The 14,109-nt window shown below is 40.5% G+C and overlaps 1 protein-coding gene across 3 annotated transcripts; it reads right to left on the minus strand.

The window, feature by feature from the left end:
* Positions 1-6,735: 6,735 nt before the first annotated feature.
* Positions 6,736-11,791, minus strand: srsf3b (serine and arginine rich splicing factor 3b). 3 transcript variants are annotated; one of them, XM_080845935.1, is made up of 6 exons: positions 11,692-11,791; positions 10,184-10,394; positions 9,766-9,903; positions 7,877-7,915; positions 7,597-7,683; positions 6,736-7,379 (listed from the first exon to the last, which is right to left on the minus strand). In XM_080845935.1, exons 2-6 carry the CDS (start codon positions 10,384-10,386, stop codon positions 7,352-7,354), a joined length of 495 nt encoding a protein of 164 aa, XP_080702061.1. In that variant the 5' UTR covers positions 10,387-10,394; positions 11,692-11,791; the 3' UTR covers positions 6,736-7,351. The 3 variants fall into 3 exon arrangements, 1 of the variants encoding a protein (XP_080702061.1); XR_013968794.1 differs by lacking the exon at positions 6,736-7,379 and adding an exon at positions 8,723-9,183; XR_013968795.1 differs by lacking the exon at positions 6,736-7,379 and having other exon boundaries at positions 7,877-9,183.
* Between the last annotated feature and the right edge of the window lie 2,318 nt (positions 11,792-14,109).

Consider the following 14,109-nt stretch of genomic DNA (forward strand, 5'->3'; position numbering starts at 1 on the left):
AGCCTAATCTTCACAGATGACCAATCACAATTTACAGTCATATAAAGATAATTATCCTTAAAATAGAGGTGAAGTTTTCTGTTTTTGATTGTATTAAGAAAATACTTGAAGACAGATAATTATGAAAAGGTCATGATCTAAAAATATTCATGCAGCCTACTCTCTATGCTCCCTGATTCATTCAAACCAATGACTGTAAAAAGTATGGACTCCATGAGCGTACTTGAATAGTGAAGTCATAACAGGTCTAGGGCCATCTGCATAGCTGGCTGTAGTATAAGGACAAAGTCTGCTATGTAGAGATCTTCAAGTGAACTTATCTGTTTGACTGACCAAAAGCTTTTGAGAATACACTATAGGTTACTGGGCTATCACTGTAGATATTTTACAACCAAATCACATCATTCTTTTTCGTTTCTACTGAAAATCAGTATATCCAAAAAAAAAAACCTTTTTCCTTTTGAAAAGTCCACATGGGGTGAGTGGTAAAAGCAGTAGCCTAAAGGAATTTCGAAGGAGGGAGGGGACAGAAGGCTCAAATGTGTGTTCAGATGAACCCTGGTCAAGGGTGTGGACAAGAGCAGACACTAGGAGAACTCTGGAGGGAATTTTACTTAAAGTCACTTCCTTTACCTTGTTAGTTATGTCACTGATGGTCTTGTGACAAAATGTTTGATTAACATTTGTAATGTCATTATGTGTAGTGCCTATCCCTATTTGCCCTTTACTTAACCTAAACTTTTTCATAGTCTACTGAACATTTGGGTAACAGGCCCTGAGCTCTGTGAAACGCCATGAGACTATATATTGTTTTAGCGCTATATAAATACAATTTAATTGAATTCAATCAAAACACAATAACATTTCTGGCTAACTTCAACAATTATATCAGCTAAAAGAAAAGTTACTTAACCTCCCTAACCTTGATGGACATGAGTTGTGGAGAACACTTTAAAACTACATTGGTTCAGACATGAAGTAATTTGTCCAGACAGATGATAATATCAAATCAATCATAAAGTAACAGTTTAATTTCTTGAGGTTAAAAAGTGAGAGGTTTTGCCCATCACAGACCTTTACAATATTAGCAGGATCAGAACATAAAAAAACTTGAGCATTTATGAGTATGTTGACAAGTGTGCTCTCGACTTGTGTTATGTTTTCGTTTTGTTTTGTTTATTGATTAAATACCGACACCTGTGAGTGTTAATGTGGATGCGCACCTGTAATGGGATTGGTGTGATTGTGATTGAATAAATCTCCTCGAGTGAGCGCAGCTGTTGCTGGGTGTTCAAAGTCAGTCACGTCGTTGTGTCTACTCTGTCAACAGGCAATAGGCAAACTAATGCATTACTATAATCCATGTAACTATGATATGGAAAAGACAAAAAAAGAAATATTCCAGGAAAAAAAAGAGCCATATATCGATACAGTTCAATGCCAGACCGAGAGGGAACAATTCAAACCCTGACAGACCAAATCTTAGATACAGTTATTTTTACTCACTATGTTCTAAGGTGAAGAGGTCATGCAGTTCACAGCACCCCACTATAGTCATGGCATTAACTGAGGATTGTGATCGCCCCCTGCTGTTCATATTATAAACAGCTTGTGTTAATTTAAATTACAGTTTTTCCCGATTGCTTAAAGTAACAGTATGTAGCAATTGTACTTCAGGGTTAGGGTAAGGATAAGCAATTTTACCTTAAAATAACAGTTTAATAAAATTGGGGCGCTACAATGACGTTTAATATGGAGAATGGCCTCTGTGCCATTGCCATACCAGGGGCCGTAGGCATGTTACTGCGTTATGTAGGTTTCTGGAGGCCGCCCGGGTACTACTCTCCCTAGACATCATATATACCTATATGATGTCTATGCTTGTTAAACAGAGCTTGACTGCTAGATATACCTACGAAACGTTCTATAGATTTGGGAGGACAAATAACACAACTGCATTCAAGTTCTGAGAATTTATTTGTGCAGGTGCATCAGCTTATATAGAATGTCACATGACACACACACCTGAAATGAATCATCAAGAATTGGGAGCACAATCAGGCAATTCATCAATTAACACCCCCACTTGATCACACCTTATTGACAAGAATAAAACAAAACAAAAACAAACAAACATGGAAACCAACTGCACTTAACTGGCTATACTCCAAACAGGAACATGGAAAAAGTCAGAAGCTTTGCTTTAGTAGCTGGTTTTGTCATCAGGTCAGCTACCATCTGGTTTGTGGGGCAATACTCCAAACATACTTTACAGTCATTAACAGTTGATCTCACAAAATGGTATTTGATATCAATGTGCTTACTTCGCTGTCTGCTGACTGGATTCTTGGCTAATGCAATTGTACCTTGGTTATCTTCAAAAATCTTAGGTACATCACACAGACAGTCATCAAGATGTTCAAGCAGTTGAGATAAGTAAAGACACTCTTGTATGGTGGCGGCCAACGCCATATACTCTGCCTCACAAGTTGACAGTGCTACAGTTGGCTGCTTCTTAGTCTTCCAAGAAATCAGAGGACCATTTTCACTCAGACTAACACAATAACCAGTAGTACTGCGTCGGTCCGTTGCATCACCTGCCCAATCTGCATCACTGTAAGCAAACAACCTGGGCCCATAACCTGTTAAACAGAGCTTGACTGCTAGATATACCTACGAAACATTCTATAGATTTGGGAGGACGAATAACACAACTGCATTCAAGTTCTGAGAAAACACTCAATCATTTTATTTGTGCAGGTGCATCAGCTTATATAGAATGTCACATGACACACACACCTGAAATGAATCATCAAGAATTGGGAGCACAATCAGGCAATTCATCAATTAACAATGCTACTCTCTGCCGGACTAGAAAGCAGACCTGCCAACTCTCCCGTTTTTCCAAGGTTTCTCCCATATTTGTTTTTAGCCATCTCCCTCCCCCTCCCCTTTTGTCATTTCTCCCGTTAATCTCCCATATTTTACCAGTCCAAATGTACGAGTCCAAACGTATTTTATTAATAATCAAATCAAAATGTTTGTCCAATGTTCTGAAGTTGCAGAGGATTTTCCATGCATATCGAAGTCATCTAGATAATAGTCATGCTTTTTGCAGAGCTTGTCTTGTGGCTTTCATAGGGCACAGCGGTAAGAATGACATCCATCAACATGTCAGGCATTAGGCCTACTTTGCATTCCACCTAGAAATGCCTCCTCAAAGAGGACTTGCAGTATGGTTAAAAAAAACATTGACAGTGAATAGAACAAGTTTGAACAGCACTTAAGCCTCTCTTTTGTTTTGCTCAACATTTTTACATTTTATAGCCAATTCCCTGGCGTAAATAGCCTACGTCCACTACAAACACGTATCATATTTTCATGGAGGTTACTGCATGTAAACCAGCAGATACTAATTTAAAAGAAATTCCTGCATTCAAATAATGTAGCCTATTATGAAAGTTTGGATGAAATGGTCATTTATTATCACATAAGCATTTAATTATCACGGCTAACAATTACGCTGCACTGAACTGTATGTAAAGTTTAAAAAAGTTAAAATAATTAAACCTGTAATTATTTCTTGTGAACGAATATCATTCACGTCTTACTAAACATAGACACTCGAAAGTGAACGAGGTTAATAAGTCCTTTCTGTTTCCTCTTCTGAGCATATGTAGGTTACGTGAAAAAATATCCAAAGACCCGTATCCGAAGACCCAGTCAAAATGAACGAAACATTTCGGTTTTCTCTAGCTTCCCATGCTGAGCCTATGCAGATCACGTGAAAAATGATCCAAATACTTGCATCCGACAGATGACCTAATCGTTCACCTCCCGACTCTGTGTGTTTGGATCAACGTTTCGTTCATCTGCCGGATATGGGTCTTTCGTTCAATGATTCGTTCTTTTGCCGGATATGGGTCTTTCGTTCAATGATTCATTCTTTTGCCGGATATGGGTCTTTCGTTCAATGTTTCGTTCTTTTGCAAACCATGTCTTTGGGTCAATGATTCGTTCCTTCGCCAACCGTGTCTTTGGATCTATGATTCGTTCATCTGCCGGATATGGGTCTTTCGTTCAATGATTCGTTCTTTTGCAAACCGTGTCTTTGGATCTATGATTCGTTCATCTGCCGGATATGTGTCTTTGGATCCTTTTCCACGTGACCTGCATAGGCTCAGTCAGTACAGTCAGGTAGAGGAAACAGAAATGATTCGTTCTTTTTCCGACTGGGTCTTCGGATACGGGTCTTTGGATCATTTTTCACGTGACCTGCATTCAACGAATAATTTCTGTTTCCTTGGCTTAGCCAATGCAACAGTCCCGATGTGCGGTCATGAACGAGAAAAAGAACGAATCTTTTTTTGAGAGGACTCGTTACTCTCAAGTCGTTGTAAGGATTAGTTCAAAATGAACGAATCGTTCACGAACGACACATCACTAGTCAGTTTGTCGCCAAGTAGTTGACCATACTGTGCCTTATACATTTCCAATGCTTAAATCATCATTGTTCGACTTTTATGTGATGCATTATGTGCATACCTAATGAAAGTAAGGGTTTTCATGAAGTTGCTGCTGTGATAGATCGTGTATTAAATACCACATTTTGGGCTACCTTCTAGTGCTATTAGTAGTGATTAGCATGCTAAGCGGAGATTTACCTATGTTCTGTTCTTATGTTGATACGCTGTAATAAAGATGTGTTCAATCCTGCTAAGATTTCGACTGGATGAGATATGAATGAGATCCATGTTGCCTAGTGTAATGTCCACTATTATATGTATCTAGTAATATTAGTTGAGTTATTGCTACACAATAACAATTACACATGTTAATGTAATTCAGTGCAGTGCTAATTAGTCCCCATAAAGAAGACTGCTTTGGTAACTCAGTGAATAATACATGCCCTTCTTAGATTGTTGTTTGCCAGCCATAAACAGAACAGAAGGCTTAATTTGTTTTGTTTTTATTGTGATTGGGAAGATGAACGTGACTACTTGACAGCTTCCAGCGTTCACGTGGGATAAATACGTCATCAGATTCGCGGATTCAAACCCGATTAGCGGTCAGACAGGCTCTGATAGCAGGTTAGATTGCAACCTTCCCACTCTGGAGAGGGGATTCTAACCTTGACGGTAAGAGACGCTCCAAATGGCAGATTTGTCTGGCCGGGAGGCCAGTTTGTCAAGTTTCCGTCACGGTTAGTATGAAAATCGGCTTAGTGTGGTAGTGGCCTTAAGGCAACCAAGTCAGCCACCTACGTACATGTACGTCGGTATGTGTCTGTGACTTTGAGGGACATTCTGTACTCCAATTGGCTCATAGGTGTGGAAATTTGAGTCAGTGCTTTTGAATTACAAGGAAGTGACATCTTGTTAAACTTCTGTGTGTAATGTATACAAGTGTGTTTAGTGTTTTGCAAATCACTGTGTAAAGCCCTTACACACACTGATCTGGCTCGTTTGTACTGCTCAAACTGTCTGAAGTGTAAGCAAATGCAAAACATTTCCCAGTATATAGGAAAGAAAATTACTTCTAACCAAGCATTTGTTGTGAGTCTTTCGACTAAGTTTACCTAAATATTCAGGATGGGTGAATCACCTAAATTTTACCACCTGCGTACATGCTCTTCATGTCCCCAACTTGGCATACATCAGACAGTGACAACAGATTGGACAGGAATAGCTTGGTCCCCTTTTATCAAATCATACCAACATAATTACAAATCCATGTGTATGAGACACCCCTGTATCTATTGCAATCTGATGAATATAAACTTCTCAAAAAAAGTTCGGAAACTTTTCTTCAGTCGATTATCCCTCCCCTTTAATAATACCAATTGGTATTGTATTGTATATCGTTGGAAAGCCTTATTAGTCACCTTTACAACGAGGTACAACTTGTAAGGATCGTGATTTCGTGGTCCCGTACAGTATAAAATGAATAAAGTGTAAAAATGGTCAATATGTTTTTTTTTTCTTCTTAATACTGTGGGAGAATCATCAAATCCACCAAGCAACTCAAAACAAGAGTGAATACCAACAGAAGAATATTGCAGGGGTTTTGGCAAAAAAAATTGGGACACTACCCACACGGTTAGCTGTGTTGCTCATTCCACGATTGCAAGATCCTTACAAGTTGAACCTCGTTGTAAAGGTGACTAATCAGGCTTTCCAATGATACACAATACAATATCAATTGGTATTATTAAAAGGGAGGGAAAATCGACTGAAGAAACGTTTCCAAACTTTTTTTTAGGATTTTGGCAAAAAAATGTGGGCCGCTACCCACACGGTTAGCGGTGTTGCTCATTCCACGAATGCACAATCCTTACAAGTTGTACCTCGTTGTAAAGCTGACTAATCAGGCTTTCCAACAATATACAAAACAATACCAATTGGTATTATTAAAGGGGAGGGATAATCGACTGAAGAAATGTTTCCGAACTTTTTTTGAGGAGTTTATAAATAAAGAGATCACCATTCCAATGTGTAGACAAGGTTTAATCAGGGCCCAGGAAGTTTAATGAGCTCATGGGGGAAAGCTGAGGAATTGGTGAGTCTCCCAGGAGTCCTTTGTCACCAACCCCTCTTAATGTCATACATGAAAGTAATGTATGTAGCACATACTGCGAGTTGGATTTCAAAGACAAGACATTAAGCTTAGTTTAACCAGTTTTAATTCTGATAACATTATAAACGGTACAAACATGGGGAAAATCTTCCATGGGTTAAAAAAAAAAAAAAAAAAAAAAAAAGCCATTTCTTAGTGCCACTCTTTCATTCATTTAATTTCCCTTGAGATGCCCTAGCATACAGTCTCCTATGAGAAACCAGAGCCTTCTACGTGAAACAGCAGAGTAAATTAAAAAAAAAACATTTTACATCATGTAGTTCAGGATCAGAATCAGACGTTTTACATGAATAGCTTAAAAAAAAACAAAAAAAAAACCTTTGGAAAACACAGACTACGGTTATAAGTTTGTGATCTGTACATTCAGACTCTACCAATACAAAGACAGAAGCAGTGGAATGCTGCCGAGTAAGAGTGATGGACTAATAGTAAAGCATGACACCAGAATAAAACATACTATTTACAAAAATCACAGAAGATATCAGGTACCTTACATATCACAGCCGGGAGAAATTGCACACTGCAAAAAATCAAAGACAAAGGCTAAAATTTATGAAATATAAAAGACCAAAGCCTAAAAAGAAGAAAGAAAAGAAAAGAGACTCTTGGGCAGTATAATCCATTGATAGGTGACCGTTTGAGATTTTCTTCTTCATTGCCTTGTGTGTGTGACTGTGACCGACGAAATGTTCTCTTTTAGCCACCCGCATGGCCTTTACTTTCTGTCATTAGACCTGGAGCGGCTGCGGATGCAAAAGGAGATTAGATCAACGCCAAGGGCGAATACAAGTTCACAAAGCGTAAAAGCATATTTGGCACGGGTGTGTCATTATGATTGACAAGTAATCTTAACAGCTACACCCCTGGGGGAGGGGGGGAGGGGTTTACAGTTCAGTTCACTCATTGCACCAATGGGTTGGTTTGCCATACATACACAGTGGAGAGGGCCAAAGTGCTTACCTTCGTGACCTGGAGAAAGATCTAGACGGTTTGTGGTTCCTGTCCCGTGACAGAGACCTCTCCCTCCTGCGGTCTCTGGAGACCGACCTACATAAGACAAAATGGACACACTTAGCACCTCAAGGCCGTCTTTCACACTTAAAAAGGCTGATGTGAGCTCGAGACCCGACTTCGGCCGTCTTACAGCCACTGCTTTGAGCTTCAGACAATCCACCAGCTCTATTCTGTTACCTACGGGCTAATATCTAGAACGCCCAGGTGGAGAAAGGAGGGCTCTTACCTGCTGCGACTCCTGCTGAAGCTCCTTCTCCGGGGGGATCTGAGGGGAGGAGGGGCGGAGAGAGAAGGGAGAGTGTGAGAGAACCCAAAGTGGTGTGGAGACCTGCCTATATGTCTAACCCCCTACAACGCACCCCACTCCCACTCAGAACTGCCTTTGCTAACCACGTATGATCACGCCTATCCCTACTTCAGGGTTGAGGAGGGAAACAGGATTTCCGAGACGGAGGGGGTCTGGTAGCTCAAAATCTGACTGAATGACCAAGTCAAACACAGATATACTCACTTATAGGGCTGGACTGTCAAATCGCTGGCATTTGTGGATTTCAGATAAGACTGAATTTGTATATAATACTAAAATGTTTGCCCCCTAAAGGTACCCTTTTTAACGGTGGGGACCTAAGAACACACCCAATAAATGAAAAAGGCCCTTAGTCAAAGTTACCCAATGAGTTGTCAGAAAAGTCAGTTACCCAATTAGTTCTCACAGAGCATTCACTCTCACACACACACACACACGCGCAAACACCACAGCACTCACACGTATTCAAAGTCCACAGAATCCCAACCCATGAACCAAATGACAAAAAGAGAAAAGCTCATCAGGACTGCTCCTCGTGTTGCTGCTTTTGAAAAACATTAGGGGCTTATCTAAACCTTCCATAAACCTATTTGGAGGCATCACAACAATGTGTCAAGAGATATTCATTATTAAACTGAAATCTCAAAGAGAACAAACAAAATAAAAATGATTCAAAACCAACCCTTTGCCTGACAAGGGGAGCACCCTTCTCTTCACTTTAAAACTGTAATCAGCAGTAAACCGTATGAAGCAGGAAAAACTTACTAGTCTTTTGGTTTTCAACAAGCTAGAAATGACGAAGGGGAGGCAGACTGTCGGCTGGGTAGGCAGAATTGGCTGAATAGGACTGGCCAGATGCTGCAAGGTGATTAGTTGACTGGCGGATGGGGGTTGGCTGTGGATTTTTTCCTGCTTTTATTGGTTAGCCGAGGGCTGTTGATGGCAGGTTGTAGTGTAGACATTTGGGAACGTAAAACGCTGATTGGTCGGATATGTGAAGTGGGCCGCTGCCGATTGGGTTAAGGTTGGAGGAGAAGGAGGTTGGAGGAGGAGGCTGAGAACGGCATGCTCAGGAACCAATGTTGCGACCTGAAGGTTGGCCATGCCTGGGTCATGTGACAGCACCAGCCAAGCTGATTGGGGGACGCTGACCAGCGGTCACATGATGCTGAAAGAGGACTAGTTGACTGAGTATCAGGTTGGTGAGAAGAGGCATGGTGGTGACTCTGCAACGGGGTTCATTTTTTTAATTAATATAGATGGTGAATAAATGAACAACCTTTAAGAAAAAAAAAACCTTAAACAAAATCTAGCATTTCAACCAACCAAATCCATTATCATACAACCCCTCCCTTCCCAAAATGCAGGAGAACAATTTAGGCTTCAAGACCTGGGCTGCATAGTTAATGCTAAAGTGCTTAGTTTTTAGAAATGAGTTAATGCGCATAACAATATTTGTCTTGGCAGCCCAGACACTACAATCTCCACCCTATAAATGTTTGGGTTGGCAATGACCTCAATTTATGTTAAATGATCAAAAATGGCAATGAAGATGATAACTGCTTAATAATCTAAATACCCTCGTCCTAGAGACACACACACACACACACACATTATGGCTACACGACACCATATACACTGCCTGAATGATTGATAACACAGGTGCAAGGCACAGAGTCGCAGCATGAGGAGAGGAGGGAAATAACAGGACAGGTAAAACTGAAGAGGTGAGAGAGAAAAGGCCAGTCATCCCCACAGGCCACTACTGAAATTGTAGTCAGGTGAGGGGGAGGACAGGGTGTGGTTACCTGCGACCCCGAGCTGGCGGGCTCCGCCGGCGGTAATCATCGCGTGGTCGGCGACTCCAGGAGGGTGGCGGGCCCCTGGTGCGGGAGCGTTTCTCACCGTTGGACAGCTCCACCCGCACACGACAGCCACACAATGTCCTACAAATACATTAATAGTTGTAGAGCAAGAAATTATTGTGAAAGAAAAACTTGGCTGAAATGGCTAAAAGTTAAAACTGACGAGAAACCTGTTTATAGAAAGGGTCCATAAAATATGGAATGTGCAACCTGGTACAATGTCATGTATTAGAAATCACGCAGCACCAATGCATCCCTTTTATAAAGGACTCCGGTCCATGGTCAGATCAAATTATACCATTGCTTTACATTTGCCATCTTTACTTGGGCTCACAATTTACGATGGCATGCAGGTTTTTACCTTCCATCGAGTTCCCTCGTAGCATCTGTTGCATCCCTGGGGTCTTCAAACTCTACAAAGGCAAAGCCTGGGGGGTTTCTCGCCACCCAGACACTGCGGAGGGGGCCATAGTAGCCAAAGGCCCTTTCCAGCTCTGTCTTGTTGCCATTGTTCCCCAAGTTGCCGACGTACACCTTGCAGTCCAGCGGGCAGTCCCGATGCATGGTGGGTTCTAAACAACACAACAGACCACAAATAAGAGACTTTGTAACCGATCTGTCTCAAACACGCTCACTACTGCCTGGTCCTGGACTGGCTTTTTTGCAGTTATAGTGCTGAAGAAACAATTAGAATTTGCATGGGTTGGGCTAAAAGCCCCTTAACGTGCAATTCTGGTTTGGTTTCTAGTCTTGTTAAAAATCAAAGTCAAATGAAAGAACAAGTTTAGATTGCCACAGGCAGCTAAGCTTGGACTGACAATGACAAAACCAACATACCTGAAATAACATGTCAATGCGTATTGGAATAAAGAATCGGAAACCTTTAGGCTAGTCATTAGTTATGAATGACAGCGAAAGCGTTTCTCACGAACAGCCTGGGGGGGGGGGGGGGGGGGGTTGTACGTTCGTGACACTGTACGTTACTGGCTAACATGAACCTTAAATCAACGCCAAATGGCAGAGTGCCTAGAGTTGTCTACGCACCTTACTAGGTCTCCAAAACAGTTGTCATGTGCGCAATAACTCGAAACTAGTGAGACCGCTATCTTAGTTGAATGAGCCAATCGTAACTAAAGTGAGCTAACCAATACCGTATTGACAAGAAACCACGTACTTAGATGCTACCGAGCGTAACATTCAACGTTAACTCCGTACAGTGTTCCCTAGTCTAGGAACGTTAGCTACGTATCAGTAACGTTACCGAGATGTCTATAACCAACGTTAGCCAAATCTGATAAGTGGCTGAATTGAGCATCGTTGAGTACGCGTATGATGGCCATTCCCCTCGTACATTTTCAATATGTTCGACATTTGAAGCTTCGCCCATCAATGAATCGGCCAGGTATATGTAATGAACCTGTGCATCTCGCCAGATGCAAACCATACCCAGCCATTGTCTACTGTTCAAAATGGCGGATGAGACATTCGCCTGCCAAGTTATCTGGTTAGCTCGATTGCATTTATTATACCATACCCTTCATGAAATAACAGACCCATTTAATTCGTGCAATACTCCCACCGTAACTTAACTTACGTAGTTCGTATTAAACTGAATGACATTGCTCTGAGAAAACTATGAACCAACGACTCATTCGTGCTTCATTTCGCGCTAGCTTCGGTTGACAGAATACAGCTAGCTGAAATTAGCTTGTTTAGCGTTGAGCTCTGCTGAGGCCTTTGAAAATGGCTGCCGCATTTGCAAAATCTCTGGCGAAGAATGTGGTGCCAACCAAACATGTAGACGTTTGCATGGTACAACCAAACAGCAAACGTCATACATAGCATGCAAAACATATTTTCGCAACTTACCCTTAATGATTGCAGTTTAAGTTGGACCTCTGTAGTCCTCGTGGTGTGAAGGAGAGTCTTTGTGAAATGAAATGGCGCTGTACAAGCTAACCGGATATCCGTCCTCATGAAAATCGTGTCCTTTGCTTCCTGACAGCAAGTGACAACAGCCGAAATAATCCTAAATAAAATAACTTTTTGGCAATGGCGCTCGAAAACATTTCAAAATAATAGTCTGGTCTAAAACTTTTACTACAAAACGCTCGAGAACAATGAGTGTTGAAAACAATTAAAAGCCAGTCATAATTTGCATGTCTGACTCTGAACAAATTCTAGTTTTATACTCACTTCCTACAATGGCACTACAATTACATGATTACAAGAAGGGACAGGTAATCTAATGTTTTCAAGAATTAACACAACATTTCTCTTTCATTCACATAATGTACGCCCCTATATAAAACAGACCCTCTTTAAAAGCAGGCTTATACTGAGAATTATTTTATAGCAGTTGCATTTAATAAATTACAGTGTAACTGTGGAATGACACACACTGAAAGCAAATGCAAACGCATATTTTACTGTAAAGAAAGTAACTAGTTTGTGTACTTTACATGTAATATGGTTAAATCATTTTGACAATCCATTTTTTCCCACTTTCTTAGGGGAAGCATTAATAATATTAGTTATTAATATTAACTAAGTGTATAATTCTACCCATATACTCAAATAGAAGACTGTTGTTTCACAATACAATGTTTTTTTTTTAAAATGCTACAAGCAGAACGTAGAGCCATCAATCAAATGTCAGAAAACACTTGCCTTGCTTCAGTACAAATTAAAGATTAATGTGTGACAATAAAATTAATGATACAAGCATGATAACACTGTATGACAATACAGTTCATGCAATACCGCTGTTTTAATGCTATGCACAGCATATAATAATAATAATAAAAATGAATAATAATAATAATATGGATAATAATAATAATAATAACAATAATAATAATGAATTGTATTTATATAGCTCACTTTAACAAAAAAAAAGAAGTCTCAAGGTGCTTTACAAAACAATCAATCAGTGTCACAAAACATAATACATCGAAAACAGTTAAAAGGAAAAAGAACGCAATCAAAAACCAACACAAGAACCAAGATCTTAAGTGAAGGCAGAGATGAAGAGGTGAGCTAGGTTAGACTTTAAGTCAGTAAGGGAATATAAGGCCCTTATCCTCTTCGGGAGGTTATTCCATAGGCGAGGCCCTAGTGAGGAGAAGGCACGATCTCCCATGTTGGTCAACTTAGTCCAAGGAATTTCCTGACCTAAGTGTCCAGGATGAGGATTGAGGGGTGAGGGGGTCCTGAAGATAGGTTGGTCCGGAAGAGTTTATGGCCTTGTGAACTAACAGTAGGACCTTGAAAATGATAAGTTGGTTAATCGGAAGCCAATGGAGGGAGTGGAGGACTGTGTTGATATGCTGAGATTTAGTTTGATGAGGGGTGCCTAATAAGAATGGCTTCTGACTTGCTGCCATTGAGCTGAAGGGGGTTGTTGCTCATCCAGTGCTTGATGTCATCCAGGCATTTAGTAGTTCGGGATAGTGCCAGGTGTTTGTCAGGTGTAGTTTGGAGGTAAATTTGCGTATCATCAGCATAGGAGTGGAATTCGGAAATGGAATTGCCTAAATAAAAAGTACTTAATGTGTTGTGATTATTAGACATATCTGACGGCACCCACAATTACATTTTAACAAAACAGGGAATTGTTTGCACAACCTTTACTATAGAACAACAGGGGGATTGCTAATCGCTTACGAGAAACTAGCGGCGAAACCTATTGACATTGCTTACTTACAGGATACCAGCAGGCAGGTGTAGCTAAAATGGAATACTTTATTGTGCCTAAACGGACACTACTTACCCCAACACTTTTTGGCTATCAGTCAGAGAGTCTCAAGAGTTGTTCGAAAGACATCAGTTACTATTTAGTCGCTAAATATTGTCGCACAACGGAGGAAATGCTAATCACTATAGAGATGCTAGCGGCGAAAACTGTTGATATGTGCTTACTAACTAGGAGACCGGCAGCCAATATTAAGCGGCTAAAAAGTACCTGGTGGCTTTCGAACAACTCTTGAGACTCTTGACATTCCTTTGTAGTGCATCCCATAGATTAATGCATCAAAAACCCGCCACCTGTTGCAACATTCTTCACATCTTCTAGCTGTCCATGTTGGTATGTTTGTCATACAAATATTTGCAGTGTTGCCCCCTAGAATATTGAAAAAAATACATTAGAATGCATTTTAGTTATTCTACCTCACACTCTGTGCTAGCATTTGCCTGCAATGTAAATAATTGCTACCATCGACATAGTTTTTTGTTCCATTACTCTACTTACCCCTGTAAACTTAGCCTCTATCAATTTTATATATA

Source organism: Sprattus sprattus (genome assembly GCF_963457725.1).
Source record: "Sprattus sprattus genome assembly, chromosome: 10".
In the NCBI taxonomy this organism is placed as follows: Eukaryota; Metazoa; Chordata; class Actinopteri; order Clupeiformes; family Clupeidae; genus Sprattus; species Sprattus sprattus.

Excerpts from the sequence above, each read along its gene's own strand:
- srsf3b (XM_080845935.1), bottom strand. The coding sequence starts at position 10,386 with ATGCATCGGGACTGCCCGCTGGACTGCAAGGTGTACGTCGGCAACTTG. Across the intron at positions 9,904-10,183 it reads ACGAGGGAACTCGATGGAAG|GACATTGTGTGGCTGTCGTG; the intron begins GTAAAAACCTGC and ends ATGTATTTGTAG. Across the intron at positions 7,380-7,596 it reads TCTTTCTCCAGGTCACGAAG|CCGCTCCAGGTCTAATGACA; the intron begins GTAAGCACTTTG and ends TTGCATCCGCAG.